Source organism: Antrostomus carolinensis, unplaced genomic scaffold (assembly GCF_000700745.2).
Source record: "Antrostomus carolinensis isolate BGI_N321 unplaced genomic scaffold, ASM70074v2 scaffold2606, whole genome shotgun sequence".
In the NCBI taxonomy this organism is placed as follows: Eukaryota; Metazoa; Chordata; class Aves; order Caprimulgiformes; family Caprimulgidae; genus Antrostomus; species Antrostomus carolinensis.
Window position 1 is genome coordinate 23,400 of NW_010320987.1, and position 12,337 is coordinate 35,736.

A 12,337-nucleotide genomic window follows, 5' to 3' on the forward strand; every position below is an offset into this window, starting at 1 on the left:
AAGCTTCACAGAGCTTCTGTGCTAGCCCTGCATATGTCCAGGTCCTGGGAACAGTCTGAGGCTTACAGAAAAATAGACTTCATTTGGCAAAATAAGCAAAGGAGTTTTATCCTTCTCTTGAGAGATTCAGAAAACATTTGGTGATCATCTCTCTTATTTGAAGTAATTTGTTTTGACAGAAAACAAATTCCTAAATTCATGCTGGAAAAACGCTAGCATTTCACTTGTGTGGTTGATAGTATTTTTTTATATTTATGCACTTTTGATAATTCTAATTAAAAAAGGATTCTCTCCATAAGAATTAACGTGCAGAGTTCTGTCTTCTAAATGACACATTAAATTGCTTATGTCATTATTCTCAACCAAACTCTTGAGATTTCATCCAACTAGTAGCTTCTTACTGTCTCAAAGGTCCCAGCTGACTATGAAACACCATAAATTCATTAATTCTTGGTTTCAAATACACATCTTTCATTGCATCCTTTTTTTCCTCCAGTTTTAACTTTTTGGTAACAATTTCTTCTCATTTTATATTTCACTCTATGAAAGAACTTGCACCTGTTATCTCTCTTTTGATCATGCAGAGGAAATACCATCTTCCTGAAAGATATGATAGTTCAAGTTTTATGGTCCTAAACAGATTTTAATGGAATAAATTGGAGTAGTTTCCTAGTCTTTTGTTAAACAGACAATCTAGATTTGGTTCATAAGAACTTGTAGCATCACAGGCAATTTCTTACTGTGCTAAACATGACTTTATCTATAGAGGTAGCAGAAGGCTTCTGTGTCATTATATCCAGCAATGAATGGAGGCTCAGGGTTACTGATGATATTTGAGTGTACAATTCCAGTTTTCTCTGAAGAAATATTTTTTACTGGGAATCAGGATCTAAACACCTAGAAAGATATCAACCTCATTTATTTCTCAAAGCTTTTTCTGGTTTCCAAAGGGAGAAATGTAATATCCATGGGTCCTCTTTAGGGCAATGAATGACATGTTTGGATTCTCAGCAGACTGACCATCCATAACAGGAACCTGAGAACTGGCCTTTCATACCAACTAATTGGTGACATGACTATGAGGAAGGACATGAGTATGAGGAAGGTCATTAGTTGTCCTTATGAAAAGTCCTTCCCCAGCTTTCTTGTAGGCCCCCTTCAGGTATTGGAAGGCTGCTAGAAGATCACCCCGGAGCCTTCTCTTTTCCAGGCTGAACAGGTCCAACTCTCTCAGCCTGTCTTCATAGGAGAGGTGCTCCAGCCCTCGGATCATCCTGGTGGCCCTTCTCTGGACTTGTTCTAACTGGTCCATGTCTTTCTTATGTTGGGGGCTCCAGAACTGGATGCAGTACTCCAGGTGGGGCCTTACAAGAGCGGAGTAGAGGGGCAGAATCACCTCCCTCGACCTGCTGGACACGCTTCTCTTGATGCAGCCCAGGATACGGTTGGCCTTCTGGGCTGCAAGCACACATTGTCTGCTCATGTTCAGGTGTCCCTGCTGATGGCAGGGGGATTGGAACTAGATGATCCTTAAGGTCCCTTTCAATCCAAACCATTCTATGATTCTATGACTTGGTTGGAAGCTACAGGAGTAGTCTGGTGGCCTTGGTGATGGTTCTTTATCATATGCAAAATTACTGTCATCAGCCATAGGGCAGAGGGTATCTGCTTACTTGACTACTCAAAAATTATACTCTCTGTTTTCATTGAGAGTCATCTGCACTAAACCAGGAATGTAGTTCTTCATTTGCTATAGATAAGGTACAAGAAGTCTAAAACTAAAACAGATTCCTCCTTTGCTGATGGGGAAGAGCACTCACTATAAAAAGACATACCACATACTCAAAATACATCTTAAAGGAAACCAGAAAAACTTTAAATATCTTGTTTTTCAAACTCTCTACTTTCACTGGTTTGGCAGCCTTTGGGCTGATTTTGTGCCTAGATATAATAATGTTTTTGCTTATTCGTTCTTGATTTAATCCATGGACTCCTGTCATTTATAATATAATGTGAAGATTTCTTGCCAGAACTTTGAATGAACAGAAGAATATGTTCTCAATTGCCCTAATCATATGTTTTACCATATCCCTGTTGCACTAGTCCAGCAGTTATAAAGCTGAAGACAGAATTTCTGTAGGTTTCAGACAAAAAAGAAAACAGAACTATGGGCATGAGTGAGAACAAGTGACTTCTAATTCTGTTTGTATAGTCAGTCACTATAACTATCCCAGATAAATCTTTCTCAGACATATGAAAAACAAATATACAGCAGTAAGATTGATTTTTCAATTTTAAGATCCATTTTAATTATACCTATCTCTTGATGGGAGTCTGCTGAGCTGCTCATTTAGGAAGGCTTCAGAAAGAAACCTGTGAGAATGAGGCATGGCAAAAAGATAAACTGAGTCCATGCAGAAGCAGTAGGGATATAGAATGCACAGCAAATAATATCAGAACCTGGAAACTATATAACATCCTTTTATACAGGTGACCTTTGCAGAACAACTTGCTTGGTTTTATTTCAAGGAATGACCACTACAGCTCAGCCCATCCTCAGGTGGTGCTGTGCTCTGAGCGGCAGGGGACAACTTCCACCTAACAAACTGCTATCTCCATGGTTTTTACTCAGGCTTAATTTTGAGTCATGGATGCAAACCTCGTTGCACACCTTTTTATTTCTAAGCACCTGACAGTTAAAAATATCTCTTAAATACCTGGGATTGATATGACTGTAAACTATTACCTCATGGAAATGGCAGCCACACTTCCCTTGCAGGAATTCTTTGTAACGTCCCATGGTGATGACAAAAGTGTCAACAACTTCATAGCCGAAATTTTTTGCTGTATCCAGAATAGCCAAGTTTTCATTCCACAAGTTTTGCACTTCTGCCTGCATTCCAGATAAAACATTGAAATGTCTTGTCAGAAGGACTGTTTAAAGGTTATTTTATTTTGTCATTTAAATGAATAGCAAAATTGCATTTTGAATAAAGCAATTATGTTATACTCTAGATATGAACTGCTATAAATTCACTCCTGAAAGTAGCTATTACACCAAGACTGATGTAGATTATTGTAAAACTTTATTAGAATGAGTTTTGCAGGATGAAAGCAGTTATAAGAAAATCTGAAAAAAATTTCCCTTAATTACACATATCAGGTTTATTTCAATAACATCTGAACTAAAATTCAAGTTAGCAGTAACTATAATTACTTCTCAATAGTTGTGCAGCTTCTTTCATAGAAAGAATTCAATATTTAATATGTATTTACTGAGTAATTGTTTTAAACATACTTAGCTAAATGAGGTGTAATTCAGAAAAAAAATTGTATTATAAAGTTGTCTGTAACAAATAGTGAATTTGTTCCTGTTAAAGAAAAATTCAGCTTCAGATCAAAATCATTGAAACTGTTGCTTAAAAAGGAGTATAGGACCATGGGTATCTTAGAAATGGTTACACTGGAGGACAGATTATTATGTTTCAAGGTACTGCAGGAAAGCCAGGAATAGAAAAAAGGTTAGCCATAAATTTATCGAGGTGGTGGATTAGACACTGAAGACAGAAGGTTTTTGAGAGTAGCTGGAATAATCCAGAAAAGCACCCAAACCACATGGGTAATTTGCCATATGATTCCAATAATGAAAGGGAAAAGAATGTCGGTTACGCACTGTAGTTCATTTTTGGAGTTTTATAAACTACTGGATGAGAAACAGAAAAAAGCAGTCCTGGGAAGCCTTTAATACTCTTTCTGTCCTTGCCTCACCTGCAAATTCTGCTTCTTCCTCCTAGGACTGATCGCCCCTGAAAGCTATAGTAGGAGCTACAACAATGTTTCTTCATCATCTCAGTGGTTGAGTCCAACCATTTCCCTACTGTATCCTAATCTGATAATCTGGATAAATAAAGGAAATTCCATGGAATTTCATAGAATAATTAAGGTTGGAAAAGACCTCCAAGATCATCAAGTTCAGTCATCAGTCCAACACCACCATGCCCACTAAACCATGTCCTGACGTGCCATCTCTACATGTTTTTTGAACACCTTCAGGGATGGTGACTCCACCACTTCCCTGGGCAGCCTGTTCCAATCTTGACAACTCTTTCAGTAAAGAAATTTTTCCTAATATCCAATCTGAACCTCCCCTGGTGCAAGTTGAGGCCATTTCCTCTTGTCCTATCACTGCTTACTTGAGAGAAGAGACTAAATGGTTGGAATCAATAAGAAGACATTCAATAGAGACAAGGCAGATAGTATTAACTTAGAAAGAAAGAATGGGCAACATCTGACAGGGTGGTCTCCGTAGTAGAAAGCAGGGTGAGAGAAACAGTAAGTCACACACTGAATACAGCAGTGTGTCACGGTTGCAAAAAGACGTGGGCTCCAGTCCTCAGTGTGATAGGAGGGCTGTACGTAAACTATGAAAGCTAATAATTTTCTCTTTTCAACACCCGTGAATAGCTGGAATGTTACACATAATGCTGGTAGGCATCATCTACTCCGTTCTGCCCTCTGGTGCTTCCCAGCCCCACCTCATCCAGGCATTTTATATGTGCTCAATAGAGAACAACCATCCGAATTGTAAAAAAAATATTGAACTGAATGAGTTACACAGCACATTGAAATCAGCCCATCTGTTACTCTGAGTCTTGGACACGATTTAAACTGACTGTAACAGACGATTAACATATAAATAACAGGTTAGATTTACTGGTACATTCCAGCTGCTCTGTAATGTTCTTCATAGGTTGGTTAAGATTTATGGAGAGCCATGCAATGCAGCCAGACCAGTGAATCTGATCCAGAAGTAATCATGGAGGAAGCCCGGGGACTGCCTGTGCTTGACATGGTACAAGGCGCAATCTGCCTATCCTCAGCTTGGTTTTCAACTTTGGCAGCAGGCTTAATATGGGAGCTTCTTCTGGTTCCTGGGATGGCTGACCAACTGCGGCATCTCAAATGGTGCTCTGATTGTGTCAGAATCCATGAAATAAGGTGAAGTGGTTTGAATCCACATCAGCAAGCCATATGAGAAATACAAACATTATTCTTTCTTTGATCCACTTAAAGCTTGCTCAGCAGAGGTTGTAATGTATTTTGACCAGACAGCAAAATTATTGCTGAAATGACGTCTTCTGTGAAAATTAACTTTAAATATACTATAGCTTACCTGCGATAGAGAATGTATTCCATCCACTGGGAGGTGAAAACCCATCCCTATGGATTTGATAATTACCAGGATATTTGACAGATTTTCCCTGTTTGGCAAATAAAATTAAAAAAAAAAAAGAAAGGATACACATTTTACTTGACAGACACATCAAAAAAACACTTGGTTTTTATTTTTTTCAAAGGCAGTTAAGTATACACCCATGAGAACACAGATAAAATGTTTGTATTTAAAATTTTTATTTAAGTTGCTTCTCATAATTTATCATATCAAGACTTGAAATAACACCAAGCACTTAACATTACCTGTTCAACACCTTTTGGATAATTTGCAGGTGATTGGAATTAAGCCACTGAACGCCACCTACAATTAATACGGTCTGGTCTGTGTTCTCCAGGGGACGTGATCTGAAACCCAGAAAGGAAAAAACAACATGTTGCCTTAAAACAGATGGCAAACATTTTAACTACATTGCATTGCATTTCAGTGAACTGTATCTGGCATCCTGATCAGAGCCCTGATGTAATTTTCTACTGTTTTTCAACCATACAATGCGGTCTGCACACATTATATTTAATTGTTTACTGCTTTTAATTGTAAAATGTTAAACACATTTTCAAATAGAATGAAAATACAAACAAGTCAGCAATAGAATTTGTACAGTACCTCTGCAGCAGTTGTTCTAGTGCTTTCTCAAAAGTTGGTCTCTGGTTTGCGTTCATCCAAAACTGGGGGTAGTAGGAGTAACTAATAAATGTTTTCCCCTCATTGATATTATGATAACATTTAACATCATGAGTCTTTTGCCATTCCTGAAGAGTCTTATTTGCTCTTTCTATTAGATAGTACATCATCCCTCTGTTAGTTGAGTCACCTATAAAAAGAATCTTTGGATGGAAAAAAAGATATTACTTACTTAGAAGTCATACACTCCAAAACCCAAAAGCTAAGAAAATAATACAGCTATTCTGGAGGTTTTTAAACCCTTCTCATAATGTTCAAGAAATATCTTTGTGAGCTGCCAGTTCTACAGTCCTGACATCTGAGCACTAAAGTTCTCCTTTAGCAAAATCTGTGTGATCTGATTAACAAAAAGCAATATTATGTGTTTCAAAAGCAAAAAGTATTGGTTACAGATGGCTATAGCTGCACAGTTAGTCCTGCATTTTTCACCCTTGTTGATAATTTCTTTTGTTTAAGCTTATAGTTACTTCCAATTGCTAGTACAGAGCCTCTTGTGATTGCTTGCAGCTTCCTGCTTTCCTTCCTCCAGTTTTTCATGTGGTTTGTTCCTAGACAACATATCTTGTTTAATGTTTTTCTTCCATAAATGTGATTCATTAGAATTTACACCAAAGTAACACACACACATACACATCAATTAATGCAGCTGCTGCCTTATTTGTAGAGATGATCATTCTGCCATTTCAGAGGGAAAAAAAGGAGGAGGTTACTTTGGTGGCAGATAATTTGAATAGAGTCCTCGCAAGTGTGAGGTGACCACCAAGAAGCACTGTAGCCCGAAGGGAGTTAGAAGTGCTGTCAGGATGGGAGAAGTACTTGAAGTCAGTCATCTTTGCTGGGCTGCTCTGAACTTGCAAATGAATGAAGAATTCGAATTTGGGCTTGCTCCTACTCATTCTGTATACTCCCCTGAGAAATCAAACATCTCCGTATGTGGAGACCACAGAACTTAACTTGTGGGGTTTTTTAATGTGATTGCCCTATTTTTACTGGATAGGACTAGTATTTCCTCCTGCTTAAGAGAACATGTAAGCTGTGACAAGAGTCCAAAGGGGAAGGGAACCCAGGTTCACTGCGGTTTGCCAATGAAACTGTGTGCGTAATCAATTATTACCACAGTCACCTCAGCCAGAAATCCACATAGAGGAGTATAAATGTAAAACTGGGAGTCAGAAACCCCACAGAACTAGTAACAGTAACAGCCCTGTTCTTTGCACAGCAGTATGCAACTTCTCCTACCTCCTCTGTGTGATAGTTTCAGTCAGGGTAGCTGGCACCCTCTAAGTTGGGATTTTGTTGTTTGGGTTTTTTAAATTTGGTTTGGGATTTGATGCTTTACCACTTCCACCTTGAACATTTGGTTATGCAAATAGAATTTAGACTGCACAAGCTTACATGTTTAAGAATACATTTCTAAAGCTTCTCTTAGAGATTTTCTGTGGTGAAAGCATCTTAGACTTCTTTCATCTAATGCATCTCTATTTATGTCTTCCCTTCAGGACGGTCACAGTTTTAGGGACTAATTCCAGTTCCCATTATGAACCTATTGTGAGTAAAAATAAGCCACAACAGTGTACCAATGACAGTTCCCACAGAACAGAAGTAATTTCAGATAAACATTCCCTGATATAGTGCAAGAGCTAAGAATGGGCATGACAATGACTTTAACGTCCCATGCCTTGCTCATTGTGGGCTACAAAGATGCCCTTGATAGATTATGGATGGTAGAAAACAAATTAAAGTAAGCACTGAGCACACAGAGGCTCTTTTACCTCCTGTCCTGCACCTCTCAAAGCTGCTTCATAGAATAAATTGTTAAACAGCTGTTGCTCATGCTTGGACTGCACAAGCACTTCTCTTACATGCAAGGGGATTTCCAACTCTTTTCACATTGTGTCAGAAGAAACTTCTTTCAACCAAGTGTAACATGAGTCACAGAAGTCAAAGATCCTTGGAAGGACTGGTTGGTATTCTCTTTTTCCCTCTCTGACAGACACAAACATGCACATAATTATGTACAATTAGGAAGAGAGTCCATGCTTACAATATGACCTAATTCTAAAGTAGGTTAACTTGAGGTTTTAAACAACAATTATTTTAACTTGCAAAATCTCTGAACCTCTCCAGTCTGTCTATATATGTCTCTTTAATCTCCATTTCATAAATCCATCACTGTGGTATCTAGATGTATATCTACTTAAAAAGCAGTTCTCAGATATTAGCAGGCAAGGATATCATTAACTTGCAATGTGGCTGAGAACATTTCTGTAAGAACACAGAACGTCATTAGTAGAATAACAAACAGGCTCTACCACATTACACACACAGTTGGTAGAACATGCTAGATTGTTTCTCTTCTAATAACATATAATACCATTTTGTTATCACAGCACATGGGGATTTCTAATTGCAAAGGCATATTCAGCTGTTAATTACACTGATTTGGCAGATGTGACATTTTAATCTCACTCTTCGTTCTACTGTGACTAAGATTCTGATAGATATTTTCTCCTTCTAATTGTATTTGGTCTAATCTCATCGACCACTGAATTCAAAGAGCAGAACAGCAGCCTTCATGGAAAAAAAGGAGAGAAGAACCATGGCCAAGGCCAATGAACATGATGCACGGATGTCTTGTTTTGTCAACGCTGTGCATTCTCTAGCAATTTGTGAAGTGTCATTCTAAATATTTCCAAAGTCTCAAACATTACAGAACATCAGACTGAGATTGACTCATTAGTCTTTCTCCCGTTTTTTCATTATGTCAAAATTAGAGCAAAACATCCCCCCGCCTCCCCAATTTACACTATTAAATATCTTAGCATTGTAGAGCTTTTCAATTCCTACACCTACACACGCACACACACACAAAAGCAGTGGATCCATGAATGAGTTTCGAGTCTGCTTTGGGATACCTAGCTGGCCAGGTCTGCAGATGAGAGAGAATTATCCAAGGTCATTTAGAAAAACAGTACCAGAAGAGGGAAGTTAGGTACAATCAGGTCTTAAAGTGGCAGTTCTAGTCCATAAATGCCATGATGCTGGGCACAATATGAAAATATCAGGTGGGACTTAGAATACTACTACTGTTGTCCTGATATTCTAAGAACCTGGAGGCAGTGTCAGGTGTCAAAGCAGATTCCTTTAGAGCAGTCAGTATGACTGTTAGGACTCAGACATACTTATTCCAATATGTCTTATGAGGAGCGGCTGAGAGAACTGGGGTTGGTTTAGCCTGGAGAAAAGCAGGATCTGGGGAGACCTTATCACTCTGTATAACTACCTGAAAGGAGAGCGTAGAGAGACGGTTTGTGTTCAGGCTGTTCAGGCAAGTAACAAGTGATAGGACAAGAGGAAATAGCCTCAAGTTGCGCCAAGGGAAGTTTAGACTGGATATTAGGAAAAAAATCTTTACTAAAAGGGTTATCAGGCATTGTAATGAGTTGCCCAGGGCAGTGGTAAAAGTCCTCAACCCTGGAGGTATTTAAGAATCATCTAGACATAGTGCTGAGGGACATGGTTTAGTTGGGGACTTGTCAGTGTTAGGTTAGTGACTGGACTCAATGATCTTAAAGGTCTTTTCCAATCTAGGTAATTCTGTGATTCTGTGAAATGTTATCACAAGACTGACAAGACTGCACACAATCCTTCTCTGAAGGAATAAGGTCTGAGTTGCAGAACATCACCATTTTCACTCTTAAGTGAGCTTGTTATGAGGATGTAAAGCAGGTCAGGAAATTAGACCAGACAGCTAATGCTATTGAGTGTCTGGGTGTCCATCTGGGAATGTATACCTACTCCTAGGAGAAGGTGTGGCTGAGCAGGAGGAGTCAGGACTGAGACAGATGGCAACATTGGTGAGGAACACAGGTTGTTTCACTAGGGAAATCAACCTGAACACTCAGAAACAAATCTGTTAGGAGAATAGTCAAGACTTGATGTGATTGGGGAAGAGAGAAATGAGGCAAAGTGGACTTGCAGTTATACAGAAACGCAGATCAAAAGTGTAGGTTATCCTCAAAGATGTCAGTCAATTATAACAAGCATATTAGCTTTCAGTCAAGAAGTCTGTGTGCGTTCCTTGTAACTGAATGTATCCCAAGCTGGTGGATGCATAGCACCAGCAAATCTGCACATACGGAGCATCCATCATTAAGACCTGTCTGCTTCTAACTATTGGTCCAACCATGCTATGAGATGTGTAAATCCTGGAAAAACAAACAAATTCATCTTCTTCTTCTCCATAAAAAAAATCCAAATGAAAGAAGAGGACATTTATCAGAAAACCTACATGAAAAGTAGCTTTTCAAACTGCCCTTGTGCAGAGCTGTTAAGCACATTTTGTTGTTGTATGCAGACCATCACAAAGCATCTTTCAAAGCATCCACCTTTTGCAAGTCAGCTTCATTTACAGAAAATGCTTGGAAGACTCAAAGGCTAAAGTAAGTGGTGTATAGTCCCAGGAAGAATACTTATCTCCTCCAACTAAATCAAGAGTTTAAATTAATTAGAATAATAATTATTCAATGTAATTGAATGTGTGGTAGCTATGGCCACATTTATTTCCATACAGTTGCATGAATTTAATGTAGTTGTGTGTGCCATGTGGTTTTTAATATGATTTGAACCAGGGGCTCTAGGGGTGATTTTGTATTTAGCTCTACAATAATAATGAGCAAAATGATGGCTCAGGTGTATAGAATATGTCATATCTCATTTTCTTTATGGTCTGGCACAAGGCTTAATAATGTACTGTTCAAGTCAGTAGGAGATTTGTCTGCAGGGTGACTAAAGGATCAAAAGTATATAAGGCTATAATTTTACCAGACAAAGAACAACACTTTCATGCGGACAGATGTTTTCAGTGTCTTCTGTTGCAATCATTTTGTGTGAAAAATTCCATTGTAGCTTACAGGCTTTAAAAGATTGTGTAAGCATAGTGGAATTCACTTCTTAACCAGACCTATCATTATAAATTAACCACACTTAGGAAATTTAAACACCTGTATGTCCAAAATACTACTTAACTCTAAAATATTATTAAGAAATTGTAAGTTAAAATTCCTGTTTTAACAGCTGAATTTTAAGTACTTCAGCAAATATTGCCTTTTCATATTTCCTGTTCTTAATTACACATGACTCAATGGTACTTTATTATAAGACTAAACTCTGAGTAGTATTTCTCAATGATAAACAAAATACATATACCCCTTGGTATTGAGGCCATCTTTCTATATGCTTCTAATTGGATAAATAATTACCTGTTAGAACCTCTTTTCCTTCACGTGTTTTTTAAAGTTCTTGTACAAAATTTAAAGCATCATGTCTTAATAGAATTGTATAAATCTTACAGTAAAAACTCATTAACCACAGTTACAAAGGATTTTGTTGAGCCAATATAATACAGATAACATATTTTTATTATGATCGCCTATTTCTTTAATTTAATTAAGGCACACATGTGAAGTTCCCTGAGAACAACACAGCCTGCATCTTGTTACCCTTAGTTAGAGTTTAAAACAGATGAGAAAAATGACCGCAGATATTAAAAGGTGACTGAATGAAAATCTACTCGGCATCATTTTAGTCTCAAAACTTCAAAATTTTCCTGTTTACTGTGTCTGAAATGCAAGCATATGACTGATTGGTCTTGCTAACACATCATAAAGCAAAATAAGGTCTCATAAACTGTTTTTGTGGCTGTATATCCCTTCTCGTGTCTCCACCAATCTGAGTGTTATTGTTTCACTGCAGGTGGTCTTAAGTTTTTATGAAACAGAAAAAATTAGCTCAAACACAGTTTTATATGCACACAAATTAAAATAGCAGTTAATGATGATCTGAATCAACTGGAAGAATCAACATACAGTTGATTTTACGTGTGCTGCACTTCAGCAAGAAAGAGCATTACACTGTACGTCTTGTTTCATCAGTTGCTGCAGTGCACCCAGACCCTGGACACAGCACAGCAGTGGTTAACTCATTGCATACTTTGCATTCATTAGAAGTAGAAAGACAAGTAGGGGTTTTTTTTTCCTTTTTTTTTCCCCATATAAAACTAACAGGGGATTACGAGAAAACAGCCTGCAGTTATCATACTTGGAATTTGGCAGCAGCATGGTGATTAACACCTCCTATTTAAAAGAAAAGACATAAACACAGACACTTATGTTGTTTGTAATGTCTTATCATGACATGTTAACCACAAGAAGTAAAGCCAGCAGGTCAGAATCCTGAAACCAAATTATTTTTTTCCCAGGACAAAAATTGGAGACTTCAGTCTAGTGAATCACAAATGCCACTACTTGCTTTACATTGATTCCTGGTCAAATCTTGCATTACTCTGACTTTTTATGAAGGGTATTCAGAAAATAAATTTAGTCACAGAGTGTTGCTAGTATTTTGATGGAAGGTATGACA

General features: G+C 37.9%; 1 protein-coding gene across 1 annotated transcript in view; it reads right to left on the minus strand.

The window, feature by feature from the left end:
- The window catches only part of CPED1 (cadherin like and PC-esterase domain containing 1), a gene marked incomplete at its 5' end in the record, with an annotated part of 73,430 nt that overhangs the window by 3,975 nt on the left and 57,118 nt on the right, over positions 1-12,337 (minus strand). The window contains 4 exons of the mRNA XM_010169739.2: positions 2,747-2,893; positions 5,174-5,261; positions 5,479-5,580; positions 5,840-6,060. Of these exons, the coding sequence (XP_010168041.2) occupies positions 2,747-2,893; positions 5,174-5,261; positions 5,479-5,580; positions 5,840-6,060 (558 nt within the window). The remainder of the gene's footprint in view (positions 1-2,746; positions 2,894-5,173; positions 5,262-5,478; positions 5,581-5,839; positions 6,061-12,337) is intronic.